At 35.3% G+C, this 16,818-nt stretch overlaps 1 protein-coding gene across 1 annotated transcript in view; it reads right to left on the bottom strand.

Moving 5' to 3' along the window:
* LOC128261559 (protein nubbin) overlaps positions 1 to 11,227 on the bottom strand; it is a 44,764-nt gene extending 33,537 nt beyond the window's left edge. Inside the window, exons 1-2 of the mRNA XM_052995322.1 lie at positions 10,765 to 11,227; positions 2,993 to 4,064 (exon numbers count right to left, since the gene is read on the bottom strand). Of these exons, the coding sequence (XP_052851282.1) occupies positions 2,993 to 3,902 (910 nt within the window). The 5' untranslated portion in view covers positions 3,903 to 4,064; positions 10,765 to 11,227. The remainder of the gene's footprint in view (positions 1 to 2,992; positions 4,065 to 10,764) is intronic.
* Between the last annotated feature and the right edge of the window lie 5,591 nt (positions 11,228 to 16,818).

Here is a 16,818-nt window from a genome sequence, read left to right as displayed (position 1 = left end):
GCAACTCCAAATGCCTAACTGGGCATTTAGCCGGTAATAGTGCTGCAGCCTAATGGCCTAATGAAATAACGAATTGAACTTTAATGCCCAGACCAGCTTATCGAATTTGTCTACTTGGCTACAAAAAGCTTGCTCGGTACGAAATCTGACATAATTTATATTTGATTGATGATTCTGATCGGGACTATTTTAATGCAATTAATAAATCATCAGTTCAGTTCACGGAGCGATCGACTATGGCGATATTAACAATACAAGTTTAAATTTATGCATACGTGTAGACTCAAACTTTATCAATCTAAATTAGTGGACACATTGCGTTAAAGTAAAGAACAGGCTTTTGGGCATTAGGTGCTTAAGTCATACTAATTAAGGTGAATTTATTTAAATTCTGATAGTGTTGCTGATAGCCCAAAAACGCCAAATAAGACTAATAAGTCAAATTATAGCATATTTAATTATCTTGTGTGCTGTAGCAATAATTCAAAGTTTTGTTTAATGTTTAGGTATACTAAAAATTTAACTTAATTAATAATATTTGCTTAGTTAAATATATTTTGTATTAAAGCACATAAGTGTTATATTTTTAGATTTTTACTTATCAAAGTAAAAAAGAGCTAGCAAATTATTGTTTGGGTTTCCTTCCTTCTTTTTAACTTTACATATTCCTCGGCTGCCATTTCTTTTGTTAGCTTTTCAGGTAGCAATCAGAGCTATCAGTCAACCGGCTGCGGCTTGATGAGTTCAAATTGCTACTGCACTCGCCCCGGACACGAACTCATCTTCATTTATCACTTTCAATAATAATCAAAAGCCATCAAAAGCGTTGAATGAAACCGAAAAAAAGGCGTCAGAGGCCTCTGAGGGGCCCAGACAATAGCTGACAGACTGCAATCAAGGTGGAGCGGACAAAAGATGCTGGCAAAGATTCCCGTCTGCCGGGGTTATTAAAAATAAATTTGCATAAAAGACAAACCGGGGCACGAGTTTTTCGTTCTCCAAAAGCACAAACCACAAGGATTAAGCAATAAATAACTGAATGCGGAGAACGAAGCGGTTCATTTTCTATGAAATTATATTCAAATTAGTTTGATGTTGCCGTCTCGGCAGAGGCTCAAAACTGTTGTACAAATGGCATAATTATGGGATAGACACAAAGCACTTTGAGATCACTTCGAGGGCACTTGAAATTATGCTAAAATGCCAAACGGGGAGGAGGTGTGACCGAGATGGTGCCACTGCCATTGGTACGGGTACGCTCTTTCCCGTTCTGTCGACAGAGGCTTGACTGTGGCACCGCTCATCAATTATCCACGTGCTTACAGAGGCTGGCAATTTGTTAGATGTCTAGGCGGTGGGTTGGCCCAAAAGCGGCGAGGGGGACTCGCTTTTGACACCTCTGACGCGATTATAACACTTTTATGGTTAGTTATTAATTATTTTCATATTCAATAGAAGGCATGGCAAAAAAGGATGTATAATATAGTGGAGATTTGAGGAGTTGTCTTGAACTCAAAAGCAAGAACATTAGAATTGTAATGGAAATAAATACCTATTTATTTTTGGCACTCACTATGAGAATTAAAAATATATATAGTAAGTCAAAAACTAGTAACAAACATTGTTTACTTAAAAAAGGGTTACCATATTCGTTTTATATGCACATGTGCATGTGGTTGCTTTAGCAGAATACACCCATGTAAATATGTTTTGCCTGTAAAAATTTCATTATACATATTTCCAGTGTTATTTTATCAGAGCATATTACCCTAAAGGCTTTATGGTGATTTCCATAATTCCAACAGCAAAAATAATTTAATTGCTCCACATGCGATTCCATTTCCTGTGCTGTGGGGTAATGTAAATTTTCTCGGACCAAGACATTTATCTGGCGAGCAGATATTTAAAACTTGCCCCCACAGAATATTATTCACTCCGGTTTGCTCCCAAACACGTCAAGTGGTGGTGGCCAAAACCAACAAAAGTGTTCCTATATCTACGAATATTGCGTGCAGACGAACAGACGATTTTGTGAAAAGCAAGCTGAAAGACACAAAAAAGTAAAGGGAAACAGAAGTCGACGATTGGCTGATGAGAGGGCGCTGCGATGACGTTAATGTTGTGCTGCGCCTGATGATGATGTTTAAGAAACCGGGAACGGGAACGGGAATTGGGCCCAAACCGATCCGACGAACGGCTGCGGAGGTGGGTGCGGAAGTGCAGTGCGGCAAACGTGTCTGCTGATGGGGCTAATGATATGAAAATGAGTCCGGGCCCAGATGACACGAAAGTGTGAGCGGGCAGCCATAGCATACAGCAAACAGCATACAGCATAATCATTTCATTTTATGAATGAATGAAATAAAGGCCGCATAATAAATCAAAGACACACACGTTGCCAAAACAGAGATGAGAGGTGGATCAAAACGAAGCGTGATCGGGACAGGAAATGGAAATGAGCTTGCATTATCAAAACAGCGAAGGGTGCTCAAAGGACGCGGTTCAAAGTCCAAATTTCTTAGGACAAAAAAATACATTCAAAGTTAGAAATAAATAAAAATCCATATTTATATTAAACGTATTTGCTACCAAAAAGTCATAGCAAAGAAGCAATAATTAAAGTACAAAAAACAATTAAATTATGTTAAAAATGATTAAATAATTTTAAAAAAATTTCTTAAAAGGTATAAGCATAAAAATATTGAACATTTAAAAACAATTTTATATAAAAAATATTTTTTACCTGCATTCAAAAATGAGTATTTTTTAAAATTTCTTTACTCTTATTAACCTTTTGTAAAAATATTTGATAAAACTTGTGTATTCTTATAAATTTCATAATTCCTAATTAAACTTTTGCAGCCAAAATAACCATAAACATTAAACTATACCTGTGTTTTATTATGTATTTGAGAATTTTTACTTAAACTTTTCAAGCTCCCCTTTTGAAGCTGTTGCAGCTGCCAAAATAACCATAAAACATCAAACTTACCGACTGCATTTTGCATGTGGTTGCCGATGTTGCTGTCGTCATCATCATCATCGATGTCGTCAATGGTTGCTGCTGCTCGTGTTGCTGTTGGCGCCTGCGATGTTGCTGATGTTGTCGCTGCTGCAGGGCCCATTGCTGTTGTCGTTGCATTTTCTGCTCCTGCAGTTGTCGCTGGTGTCGGTGTTGCTGTTGCCATTGCTGCCTCGGGCAGGGCATCATTTTGCTGTAATGCGACTAATGAGGCGGCAAAATTGACGTGTTGCTGAGGCGTGAAGCTAAGGACCGATGTTGCTGCCACTGATTGAGTTGTTGGCTCGCTTTTAATTGTTGTTGCTGGGAGCTGTTGCTGCTGCTGCTGCTGTTGTTGCTGTTGCTGCTGTTGCTGCTGTTGCTGCCAGTACTCGGCGGCAATCAAGTGCTGCAGACTGTGCGTAGGCAAATGCTGGCCAAAAAGATTGCTCAGATGTTGCAGCGGCGAACTGCTGGCCACATGTTGCTGCAGGAGCTGCTGCTGCAGCAACAACTGCTGCTGATGATGATGATGTTGCTGCTGCTGCTGTGACGGCTGATGGTGATGATGATGATGGTTGTGGTGCGGATGATGATAGAGCAGTGTGGATGCTGCAACGCTTTCGGTGGCCTCGCCATTGATTTTATATTTCGATGTTGTCGTCGGCGTTGACATTGTTAGTGCTTCCGCTGCGGACAGCTGTCGCTGGTTGTTGCTGTTGTCTCTGCTGCTGCTGCTGCTACTGCTACTGCTGTTGCTGCTGCAATTGTTGCTAGCCTGATTTGTATTGCAATGGCTTTTGTATTCAAGTAACATGCCGTTGTTGCTAGCAACACGCTGCTGCTGTCGTACCTGAAGTTGCTGCTGATAATGATAATAGTTTGCTAGCAACAATGGCATAATCAGTGTTTACGGCTAACTGTGCCAACAGCAGCAACAGCATAGAGCACATAGGTAATCACTCCCGGGCGCAGATAGCCGTTGAAAGAGTTCTCCAAAAACACCTCTGGAACCCTGATTAGAGGCGATAACCGCAAGTTGGTCAAGTGGACAAAGGCTGGTCTGTAATTAGGCAAAGAAGATTAATTAGCCATAAAGGGTGTGTCGTGGGGGGCGAGGCATGAAAGAGTCATAAATAATATCAAAGCAAATGTCATGGTAATAAATAAATTTTAAAAATATTTTCGAGCCGATGGAAATTCTAGGAAAGCCAAAAGCCGCAACAATTAGAAATTCAAAGAGCTCAAATCGCATTTTCAGCTTAGAAGACGAGCAGGGAAGAAAATTCATTTATGCAAACTCATCACTCCGCACGCAAAGCGTGATGGACATGTGAACCTGTTTATCTGCAATTTGAAAGCACCTGACGAGCTTCTTCTTTTCTTGATTTTTCGTTTTTTTTTTGTCATTTTAATTAGTTCAATTTCGGCTTATGTTATTTTGGTTAAATCTGCTCATTCCCTTGAAATTTCACTCGGGGACAAGAGCAATAACATGACGTAGCCGAAAATTAAAAACCGAAAATGTCAACTCATTCTTAGTTTTGTTTAGCTTATCAGACAACTGCAGAAGTGCCCAAAACAGTTGACAAATTCTCTCAATGGTAGCAGCCAATCGAGCTGAATATTCATAATGGCCAGGCAAAGAAAATAGTTCGATACACTGTACCGAAAAAAAATATTCAACTCAGTAATTAACCTTTGTTTTATGATGAGCATATTGTTTAATGTGTCATACCCTTAAATTATAAAAAATATGATTTGTAATTATTGTTTTGTTTAATTGTTTTTTTTTTTTTTTGTGAGCTTTGATTTTGTATATATAAGTTAAAAGGATAATTTTTATAGTTAATATGAAACAAATGTTAGTTTTAAACGAATAATTAAAATTTACAGCACAATACAATATAAAGTTAAAGCAAGAAAATAAGCATAAAAAAGACCGACCTTACCCTTGCAGCTATAATAAAAATAAACTGTTCTATAAAACGACTGTATTCAATTTATTGCATACATTTTGACTTTTGACTGAAATTGTAATACATTCTGCAATTGTTGCTGAGGTTAATGTAAGATATCATTTTATAAGCTGTCGGTTTAGAGAACCCAACATATAAAGAAATACGTGGATTAAAACTTCTCGAACATATCTCAGTGCATATATTGTTATTTACAAACTTCAACGTACTATAAACTCCTCACATCAACAACGATACTCGTACAGACTCCTATACCGCCATCGTAATTACAAGTCATCTACCTGATGTTTTTGACCATTTAAGCCCCAAGCGCAGAGGCACACAGAGTTGAATAGACCGAACAGTAGCCGAAATGGGGGGTCGGGGGCAATCGCATAAAAATAAAATAATAATCAGACATAAACACCGACAGAAACAAATTTTCATTCATGTATAGGCCCTAAACACGCATAATTGCTAATGCCATTTAAATGTGCTCAAAAAAAGAACACTGTTTAGCCCGAGTCATGTTCTTTTATTTAAGTAGACAGAGATTTCAGTTCCCGGTTCTGATCTAGATCCAAGTGCAGCGGAAATGTGACGCGGCCGATTTCTCTCCCCTCTATTGTTAAATATTTACCAACGTTTAACCATATAAGCGTATTACGAAACTTATTTTGGTTCCAAATGGGAACAAACTTTTGGTCCAGACGGTTAACTGTTAAAGAGAGATGTCAGAGATGTGAGAGATTGTCATGTACCTAGATATGTGCAATTGTAAATTAACATTATCTTTTTATTATATATTTATATATGATTACTGAGTAATATAATTTAGAAAGCCATTGTGAATTACCTAGTGTAGAAACTATTGCAGGGACAGGAAGCCAAATCTGTGAATAACTTAAGTTGTACACAGTCCGACTTTCAGAGCTTGATGTAAGGTTTATCTGTTTTCCAATTCCTTTTTAAAACACAATTGCTTAATGCAATATTTTAATAAATTTTTAGTTCATTTCTTTGGCATGATATTCTTTAAATGTTTTCTTTTTCTTAACTTATCTAATTTTCAAAAATCTTAAAAAAATTAGCAGGCTAAAAGACCATTAAAATATATCATTTTCTTGGTTAGTAAATCAAATATTTACAAATACAAATAAGGCTCACTTTATAAAAAATCTTTAGTCAGATTTCACTTTAATTTCAATCATGTCATTCGCAAGTAGGTCTCAAATCATGAATTCATGGCAAATATTTTGGTTACACACGATCCATAGTAAAATGTAAATATTGATAGGCTGGGTGGAACAGGTCTACCCCTATATATGGATAAGAACTGGTGACCTTTGGTCGTTTGTGACAATGCCTTGGCACTCATTATAGGTGGGCCTCCTCCTCTGTTGGAACATTTCACGCGAATATATATTTTTGCTTGCCCAGCTAATCAATTTCAGCGGAAGGCTTAGGGTAGACATAAATATGTAGATAAATTCCAATAAAAAATTGACAATTAATATAAATATATTTATATACTTAAAATGCTAATAGAAAATTAGTTGCAAGTCCACAAATATTAACGGAATTTACAAAATTAATTACATTTAATGCATAACCAAATAGAGGAGGTCTCCCATCGATTTCTGTCACCCTATTCATATCGAAGGGGGTCTGAATTTTTCATATTTATGAATAATGGGGCGCCATTCGTAAAGTGCCAAAGGGAGATTTCCTGCGGCTCAAGTCGACTTAGCTCTGCTCCACAAAAAAAAAAACGGAAAAAATTGAAACGCAAAATATTAAATACTAAATGAAACAATTTGTGACTTACCAACTAAGACAAATTAACCCCATTGCAGCTCAATATTAATTAGCAACACTTTACTGATTGCCTTGTCGCCGGAACCCCAAATTCCTAATTCTAAACAAATTATTTGTCTTTCTATCTAGACATCATCATTTCCCGCGGTTGGCACTTGCCTTTGACTCATTTCCATTTCGCGGTATCACCCGGCCCTATCTTGATAACCGTCTGTGTTTGTCAACTAGCCAGGTCTTACTGTAATTGACTAATGAATGCCATTCATTGTTCCAGCTTTTTCAACTTGTGACAAATTTTATTTATTATAACTTTAGTTTTGTTCTTGTGTCATGTTCAATTGTTATTGCTTCCGTTTATTGGCAGGCGGGTTTTTGAGAACAGACGACTATCCAATAGTCATCACGTGGTGCTAACTGATCGATTTATATAAGAAGCAGTTAAGTGGGGAAGCGGAATAGGTTAATAAAGGGGAAACACAGAACTTTTAAGTCAAGATTTTTAAAAGGGGAAATGATTCTTGATTAGTTAATATTGTCACATTCTAGATAAGAAAGTATAGAAGTTACAGTGGAAAAATTAATAATACAAATAATTTTTAGACAAATATTAAGTACCTGTTTGATTAGAAATACTATTTACCAGACTAAAAGAAGCAAGAGTTGAACTGTTTGATTCTAAAATTAATGAGCCATCATATACAATTTTTTTTTTTAAATGAAAATTCCAACAATAACGTAACAATTAAATTTCATGTAATAATTATGCCATACCCAAGTTTTATAGGATCTGAGTGATTAAAATATTAACATTAATTGCAAACAAATTGTTGTTTTATTAAGGGCTTTTCTTTCGAGTAAAATGATTTATAAATCAAATTTTATTTATTTTATATTCAACTCAAAATCTTTTTAATGGACCAATTAATGGGTGTATAGCCCTCAACCCCGTCCAATCGTTCACCCTTAAATTGGCACTTGACGCAGGTACTATCGCACCGGACCTTACCTAACCCAAAACATCGAAACGAAAAATCGAGAACCGGTTTGAACCGATTTTAAAGATTGCGAAATGTTAAACGTGTTAAACCAAACAAGCCCCCCATGAACTTTGCTCGGACTAAACATCAGCCCATATTTCAAGATTCTTTTGTTTACCCTGGCGCAAGAATCGCGAGTTCCTAGAACTGTGGCACTCACCGACCAGAACCAAATTGAGAACTCAAGTGTATGTGAGCTGAAGTGGCGAGTGCAATAAACGAAATCAGGTGAATTTAATAAACTCTAATCACAAGCCTTCAACTTATTTGTTAATTTTGCAAATTATATTTTATTGGATCGCGCGTATCGCGTTTCCGCATGGTGAGGATGGTGAAGGAGGAGATGCAGGACTTTTTGACGAAATTGGCTTATCAAGCGCAATGAAATCAACATTTCTTATCTCCCATCCGCTGACTCGTTTTTGTCGCCAAGTGTTATGTGCAATTTTTATTACAATAGTGATTCATATTTAAATTATATCTACAAATTATAGGCTTGATAAGATTTTAATCAACTGATATCTGGCTTCGTTATGTGCATTACATCCCGAGTTTTTCAACGTGCCTCATATTACCTATTTTTAGAATGGAATAAAAACGTCATTATCGTAAGACACAAATCCACTTGTAGGAGAATTTACAAAATACAATAATGTACAATCAATTTATCTATCATGCATCAAAAAGAAATAAAGAATCGCTGAAGAAATATCACTCTGTGAACTATTTACAAAAAATTACAAAATTTACATTTTAAATAAATTATATAACAAAATATCTAGAAATATGAATTTTGAAGTTAGAATGTTCTACAAAAAGACAAGCAGTAGGGTAAATTCAGGAGTAAGAACAAAGTCATTCAAAATATTAATTGAATTCTGTTCTAACAACACATATTTAAATTAAATTTTTTTGGACATTAAAAATAAAGATCCATTTTATCTTATGATATTTTTGCAACCTTAAAAAGTTTTTTTTTGCCTTTCTTTTAAACATGTAGCATTCAATTGTCGACGTCGTTTAACCTTCCATCAAATCAATACCCATCCAATTGATTAGTTTTTTCCATAGTCGAACACATCGACGATGATATGCAAAGTGCTGAAGTCGGTTGTAGTCGATGTGCTGGGTATGACACAGGTTCTTTGGTGACTTTATCTCACCTTACCCCACCTGCCAGCGGTGTCTTATCAGGCCAGAGCAAACAAATTGAACTCATTTTTCTTTTTAAACAACAGCTTCGACGCAATTGTCGACACGGGTCTACATAATAAGACCCAACTCGTCTTGGCTTGGCCTGGTCGGGCTTAATCAGTTCAGTTCGGTCGGAGGAGACCGAACCGAATATGGTAAATGGGAAAACGCAGTCGAGATAATGCTACGCCAAGAACAAGAAGGAGCAGGTTCCATTCCATTTTTATCTAATTAGGCTAAGCAGCCAACGCCACAAACGATGGACAAATATTTATTATTGTACTGTAAAAATAATCAATCACTCGATCGTTACAGCAAATGGTAATGGTATCTGTACGGCTGTATCTATATACGCCGTCCAGATAACGGCATTTGAATAAGAAAAAGGAGTGCAACAAAAAGAAAATGCAGTTCCAACTTGTCCAGAGGCACTTGAACTCAAAACTGCGGCGCACCACAAGTGTTATGCTAATAAAACATATCGAGGCGATCGCCTTATCAATAAGGCAACAAAATACACTCATGTATATAGATATAGATATATACATTAAACAAATCGATAGAGGGGTACGGGTACGATATTTAAAGTGTAAATCGATCGGTTCTTCTTACACTTTGTTTGCTGTATTTATTTCAATTTCAATATTATTTATCGCTTTACGGTTCACCCCAGCGATATTGCGAAAGGTATTGAAGTTACAGAGAAGTAAGGGCGGCCCACTTCAACTTTTGTAGAGTAAACTTTGATGCAGGTTCTGTTTACCTTCAGACTGAAACTCATGGCGCCTTGCTCAAAAAGGTTTAAACAACATCCCCATCTGCCTAGACGGAATATATTTCGTATACATGCATTTGCCTCCAACAACCTTGTGACTCTCAATCTGTGCCCAAAATAATTGCAAAGGGAAACCCATATTCTTGATAATCAAACAAAATTTACCACCGCGGGTAGGGGAGAAACCCCTGAAGCAAAAGCGAGCAACATAAATTCAAGAATGTTTCATTTACTAAAGGTTGTTAAAGATTATAGATTAGGATTGTGAAATTCTAAACAGTTTTGATTAATTGTGTGATTCTTGATTGGGGGTCCAGGTGGCCTGGGGTAAGTCTTATCACTTAAATGTGGGATGTCATTTCGTTTACAACTGATTCATATTATTAAATATTTTTGAAAAACTTCAGGAAACACTTAATTGGTTTTCTTTAACCTTAAAACTTCTTAACCGATAATTTCAAACACTATTTTCATTAACAAAACATTCGCACCATTTTAATGAAAAGATTAAAAATTGCAAATTCTTAAAATTAAAAATCACGCTCCGACTTCTACGATCCCTACTATTAGCATTTAAATTAAAGGTTTTTTTAAAGTTATTCGTTTTTTTAAGGCTTAGGATCCTACTCCCTTTAGTTTACTCAAATTTTAAATTCCCCAAAGATTTATTTAAAAATAAACGTCTCAATAATGTTTCAGTTTGGATCATATGAAATACTATTTCAGATGCATTGGTATTTTTACTGTCAATTATTATATTCAATTTAAAAGGTTGAGCTTATTAAAATTAGTAATGCTACATTGCTCAAACCCAAATGTGCTCTACGTTTAAACGTTTTTATACTTTATATTATTGAACCATTGTTACAAAACAAACACAAATTAAATTAAATTAAATTAAATATAAAATTTACAGCAAAATTAAATTTCGTATATGATTTTCGTAAACTTACAATATAATATAATAACCAAGGTATTTACCTTTATTGTTTACTCGTTTAAAAAACTGTTCAAGCTTAACCAAAAATGTATATTTTTGTGGCTTAAGGTAATTGATTTTAATTGACATTCACATTTTTTTTAACTGCACAATGGTAGACACTTATCCAAAAACTATAATCTATAGTTTTTCAACAATTTCTGATGATTCCGCAAGCGGAAATTCCGTCTCATTCGCAGCGCGACTGGATTCGCAAATGCCGTCGTCAAAACACAAAAACTGTGGCACAAAAGAGCTCGGCAAAAATCGCGACGCGATAGCGTTGAAATTGGGGGAGTCAGAGGGGTTTCTTCGGATCGGAGCGTATCGCATGAGATCTCGCGGAGGACAAAAGTTGCAAAAAGTCCGAGGAGCGCGCGCACTTGAGCTATAACCACAGAACGCTGAACTCAACTGAAGCGAGCTCGCCAAAAGTATCTTAAAGATGCGCAACAGATCGCCAACTTTAACGGCAGCGAGCTGCAACAAGTTTTTTGCCAATTCCATAAAAACAAAAGGCAAATAAACAAACGGCAGTTGCACTCAAACAATTGCAATTTAAAGTATCTCTGTGTCAGTATTTCTGTCAGTATCTGTGTGAGAATGTATCTGATGCAGACCACTTGCACACACAGATACACCTGCTTGCAACATTGCAATTGTGGGAGAGGAAGAGAGGGAATTGCTCAGCCTGTGGTAAGTTAAGTTTTTAAATTAATTTGTTCAGGATTTCTTAAGGAAAAGTATATAAGTCTCCTTAAAGAGCCAAAATTCATAGTTTTTCTTTCTCTACAATCGCAACTCTCTCAAAACTCTCAGAGAAAACTCTCTGTCACTCACACCAAGGAAAAAAGCTGCGATCGCTCTCTTAGGTTCCACAAAAAGCTGCCTCCATGCGCGAAAAAGAGACAACTAATCTCACTGACTGATTTACTTAACACTCTTGCGTTATTCAAATCTAGTAGCTCGCCATCCCTCTCACTCATGCGCCTGCCCCATGTTCTCCCTCGCTTTATTTAAATTTATGATTATCGCTTCGTATGTGTGAGCCTGCTTAATCCAATTGGAGGTGGAGCCGTGCTCCTCTATCCAATTGGGAGATACGCTCGCATAGACTCTCATTTCGCCTGCATATCGCCTCGTTAACTGTCACGTCGACATCAGTGGGGGGATTTATTTTTATTTCGGACCACAGCTCTATCCAATTGGATTTGCCTTTTGAAAACTGGTTTCGGCAGGGCCTCTTATTGGCAATTTTTTTTTTAACAAAATAACAACTGATTGAACATAATGAGTATAAACTTCTGTTAGGTAGAGTTGATTATACAATTATTGCTTATCTTTATAATCTTGTGAGTTATTTAGGATGATAATTAAAAAATAAAAAAAAAATTAAAAAGAGTATTTGGTAAATCTAATTTCATTTAATTTGTTTTATCATTATCAATGGTGTCACCATTTATTTAACAGACCTGTAACATGAATCGATATTATTAATCCATTAACATCAATGTATCCAAGACTAATCATAATAATAATCATAAGAAATTTCATAAAATAAAAAAATTCTGAAATATTTTTCACCTTATAAATATGTTTTTTATTTTTTTAGCTAATAATTTATTTAGTTTCAAACATTTTCATTGTGACCACAATATTGTGGTAACCTAATGTGGTTACCAATTATCTTTTAATCTTGAATGATACTGTAATCTTTTATGTGTAACTTTTATTAAAGTATAACGAAATTAAAATAAGGTAAACAAAAATGTTACCTTGCAGTACAGTTGTTTAATGAACAGTCGTTATCTAATAGATTTTGTTCATTTAATAAAAATTGAAATATGGGGTATGCCTGTTTTCTTATAGAGATTTATGTCTATATGCTCTTACAATTTGATCTTAGTCTTTTCCAATAATATTGTGTTCGTAATTTTTGTTATCTTGATAAATTCAATAAAACAAATTACTCAACAACAAGTTAACAAGATAGTGCATTGAAAATCGAAAAGCATTCAGCTGAGTCGCCGCGAGGAAGTTCCATTGAAGGGCATTGTCTTTGGCTGGTGGCTGCGGGCGCTTCTTCTTTTGCACCACAAATCGCAAACGCACGATCTGCTGACACAATTCCGCCAGCAATTAAGTTGATTCTTCTTCGCGGGCTGGATTTTACCTGGCGCTCAATTTGCCGGCGTTTAAGAAAGCTGTCAACGGCGATCTGCGACCTGGGTGCATAATGCCGGCCAACTGCAGCTGAACTTGGCCGATTGTTTACCATATGCAGTCCGGCCAGGCATACCAAACTGTCCGCTCGGGCTTATTAGCCTGTCGTTTGCATTTCTGCGGTATTTCCACTTTGTTGAAGGCGCCGGACTCCCCAGTGAACGCGGCTGAATTTGAATGCAAATTCCAGACATTGCGCGCTTTTGGTCATTCAAATGTTGCCGCTCCACTGTGGCCGGGAAGTTATGGATTTAATCCGGATACCCTACCGAAAAGAGACGTCCTTTTGTGTGTCCGCTTGGCTTTTCCAAAAAAATAAATAATTCTTTAGCTAAATATTTTAAAATAATAAAAATATTTTAGATAAAAAGTAATATAATTATATGATAAACAATTAAAAATAATGACTTCTTAAATCCCTGATTTTCTTTAATCTTTAAGCAATAATTATAATGTTTTTATTCCAAATACGCCACCTTGGTTAATATATATCTTTTTTTATATATTATTTATTTTCTATAAAATTTTGTTTATTTGTTTATTTTATAACCGCTTATGTATTTAATCTCTTACAATAACATGAATTACTGTGAAAAAGTTTTATAGAATCGCAAAAAAGTGTAAAAACAATGTTTTAAAACTTAAACAATTTTAATTCTTAGCTCAATTAATTGCTTGCCTAACATATTTTTATTGTCTAGACCCCAATTCAAAATGATGGGCTGTCCTTGGGCGCTGGTTCCTCATGGTTGGTTTCATTCCTGGAACTCCAATCTATGTTTAAATTACCATTTAAATGTTACTTCAGCGGCGGCATTTCATCACAATGTTGCATTCACATTATTCAGGCAGCATAAAATTGCAAACACATATTATTGACACATCATTATCAATCAAAGTTATGCTCAGTTTAAAGTCTGCAATGCTTCCGCAAAAAGGCGAACAGCAAGACTGGCGGTGTTCCTACTCCTCGCAGATTACAGCTAAGTTTTATGACCATGATTTATGGCAGAATTCTTCATAGGCGGCCGTTCTGGTTTGATGGTCCAGGTCCAGGCCCAGGCCCAGGCCCAGGCCCATGCACCATGAAGCATCCGAGTCCGAAAAAGACACACTCGCTGACACGCACAGTGTAGATGCGAGCAGCTACTGCCAGTTCGCATCTAGATATCTGGCAGATACGGCTCGCACTCTAGCATGCTTTATGGTCTAATCCCGATGGTTAGTTTTGTTCAACATAAACTGCTCGATTTCATGTATTCCATTTAAATGTCATAGAAAGTTGTTGCAAATCAACTTCTTAGCCTGCCTTATTCATCCATATTTATCTGCCATAATTTGGTTGGTTTATGGGATTTCCTTTTTTTTTGTGTTGTACGCCAAATGCATTTGCCTTGTTTAATCAGGTTTTAATTGGTAAAACAGAGGCATAAAATATTCCAAATGATTGCTATGCCAAAGTTAATGGGGTCTTTGCTTTTATATGAGTTGAAACAGGGGATAAACTTGAAGTATATTGTCTGGACTACTACATATCTTATTCCTACACATACAAAATTGTGATGAATGCAGAGTAGGCCCTCAAGCTAAGTTCCAAACATATTTTTCATAAATTTAATTTTTACAAAAAAAATATTATTGTTTTGTTTTTTTTTTAACGTACACATGATGGTTACATCTGTATTTTTAACAGATTGTTATTAATAAAAAAACATTTGTGTTTCATTTAAACATAAACTTTTTAAGGCTAAAACTTATTAACTTGTCGTCTAAAAAATATATATTTAGTACATCTTTTTTTGGGATTTGTTTATAAATTCCTATTGAATACTTATAAGTTGTTGTTGAAATATTTATTTTGAATCTTCTAATTCTCTGTTCTTTTTGACTAAAAATACAAACATATATGTATAAAACAAATAAAACACAACAAAAAATTCAAATAGCGTTGATTTTAATACAACAAATATATTTCAGTGTTAAAAAAATATATATTCTTAAATGGTGGAAAGTATTTGAGCGAAGTGATATGTTTTTCAAATGAGCTGTGTAGTGAGACATAAGACGTTCCCAAGCCAGTTGAATCAATAAGCTTGACTTTTGTCGTAGGCAGATTTTATTACCTTTTCCCTAATGCCATCTCATCCATTTGGAGCTCCCTGCAAGGCAATTTCCTACTTCACACTTGCAAACACGCCATGCCGCGCACATTATTCTCTTTAACGCATTTAAACTTTACTGCTTAACCCCAAACTTTGCATTTAAATTAAAAAAAAACCGAGTACGAGCCATCAGGGAATAACAATTAAATGTGCTATGAAAAAGGTTGTCTGCGGCCAGCTCGTTGACAAATTGTGCGATTATGCCAGGGCCTTGCAAGAAATATAGAGTTTTATAACATTAATTGTCGCTTTACAACACCCGCAGCAGCAAACGCAAAGTGCAGACAAAGTGCCATGTAATTAGAAAGCTCCAACGCACCTACACTCTCCTCTGAGACACGGAATTCTTCTGGAGCATTACAAATGAGTCTTTGGCGTGCAGTTCCCTTGATTATTTTAATTTTTTATTAACGCTTTTTCTTTTGTTTAATTGTTTTTAAGCAAATCGCGCCTGAGGGCAAAGTCGTCTGTCTGGCTTTTATTTAATAGTTCCTTTTAGTATGGCTATAATCTCGGATATATAAAACTTAACAGAGCATAAATTAATAAAATATATTTATAAAAATATAAAAATATATTGTAGGGGGAGTTTTTGAATAAAAGTCTAAATACACGTAATTAAATAATTTTTTTAAGTGTAGCAATTTTTCTGTATATTGTTGATGCAGTAGAGTTGTTTAGATAATTAAAAACAAAATCTGTGACATATTTATAATAAAAAGATTTGGTTCTAAGAAATAAATAAATTTTGAACAATTTATGCAGTTTATTAAACACCATTATAGATTTTAACTTGTTTTAGGATAAGTACCATTTTAATTATTGATAAAAGTTAAACCAAGTCATAACCAAAATCGTCTCCCTTAATTGTGAAAAAATTTTGAGCATTACAAGTGTTTTTTCTGAACTATAATAAATAAGTTTGTTGTGTTAGGCCGTTTTGAGTCTAGCGATTGCTCAAGATTTCCATCTGTAAAATACTTTTTTGTATTTCCAATTGCTTTTCAGTTCAATAGTTAATTATTTGAAGAAGATTTTCGACAGTTTAACGGCTTTGTTAAGTCTGTCGGCGCCAACGGCAATTGATTGATTCGAAATCTACTTTAACAGTTGGAATATTAAAGTTCACAGTGTGGATTGGGTTATTATAAATGCACTTCCTAATTGAATTGCAGTTGCTTGAAATAATTGATGAGGTTATGAAGGTATGGCTCCGCTGGAGATTATAGATACGTCAAGTGGGAAATGAGCCATTAGTTATTACAATATAGAAAATCTTATATAAATAACAAAAACAATTTTTAGTTTATTTTGGGTTTTTGTTAAGTTCTGTAAAGTTCATATGATTGGTTTGGCCTTAGGGCATTTTAAAGAACCATTAACTTTGAAGTACAAAAAAAAAGATGTCTTTTTAAAGATTAATAATTATTTCACATAATTGCATATTTGGGGCTTTGAAAAGTATATTTCTTGAACTTATTTCTTTTCTAGTCATCGATGGAAAGTCAATTCGAAGGAAAATCATTTTGAAAAATTTATGAAGCTTTGTTTAGTGCTTAGCAAAGTAAAATTGTTTTAAAACTTCAGTAATTTGCCAAGACCCTATTTATTAATACCACTACGATTTATTCTCTCTACATTTCTAGTCGGCAAACTATAACCCAACTATAA

Source organism: Drosophila gunungcola, unplaced genomic scaffold (genome assembly GCF_025200985.1).
Source record: "Drosophila gunungcola strain Sukarami unplaced genomic scaffold, Dgunungcola_SK_2 000001F, whole genome shotgun sequence".
NCBI classification, from domain to species: domain Eukaryota; kingdom Metazoa; phylum Arthropoda; class Insecta; order Diptera; family Drosophilidae; genus Drosophila; species Drosophila gunungcola.
Note: the sequence above shows the minus strand (reverse complement) of the source record. Positions and strands in the feature narration are given on the sequence as shown.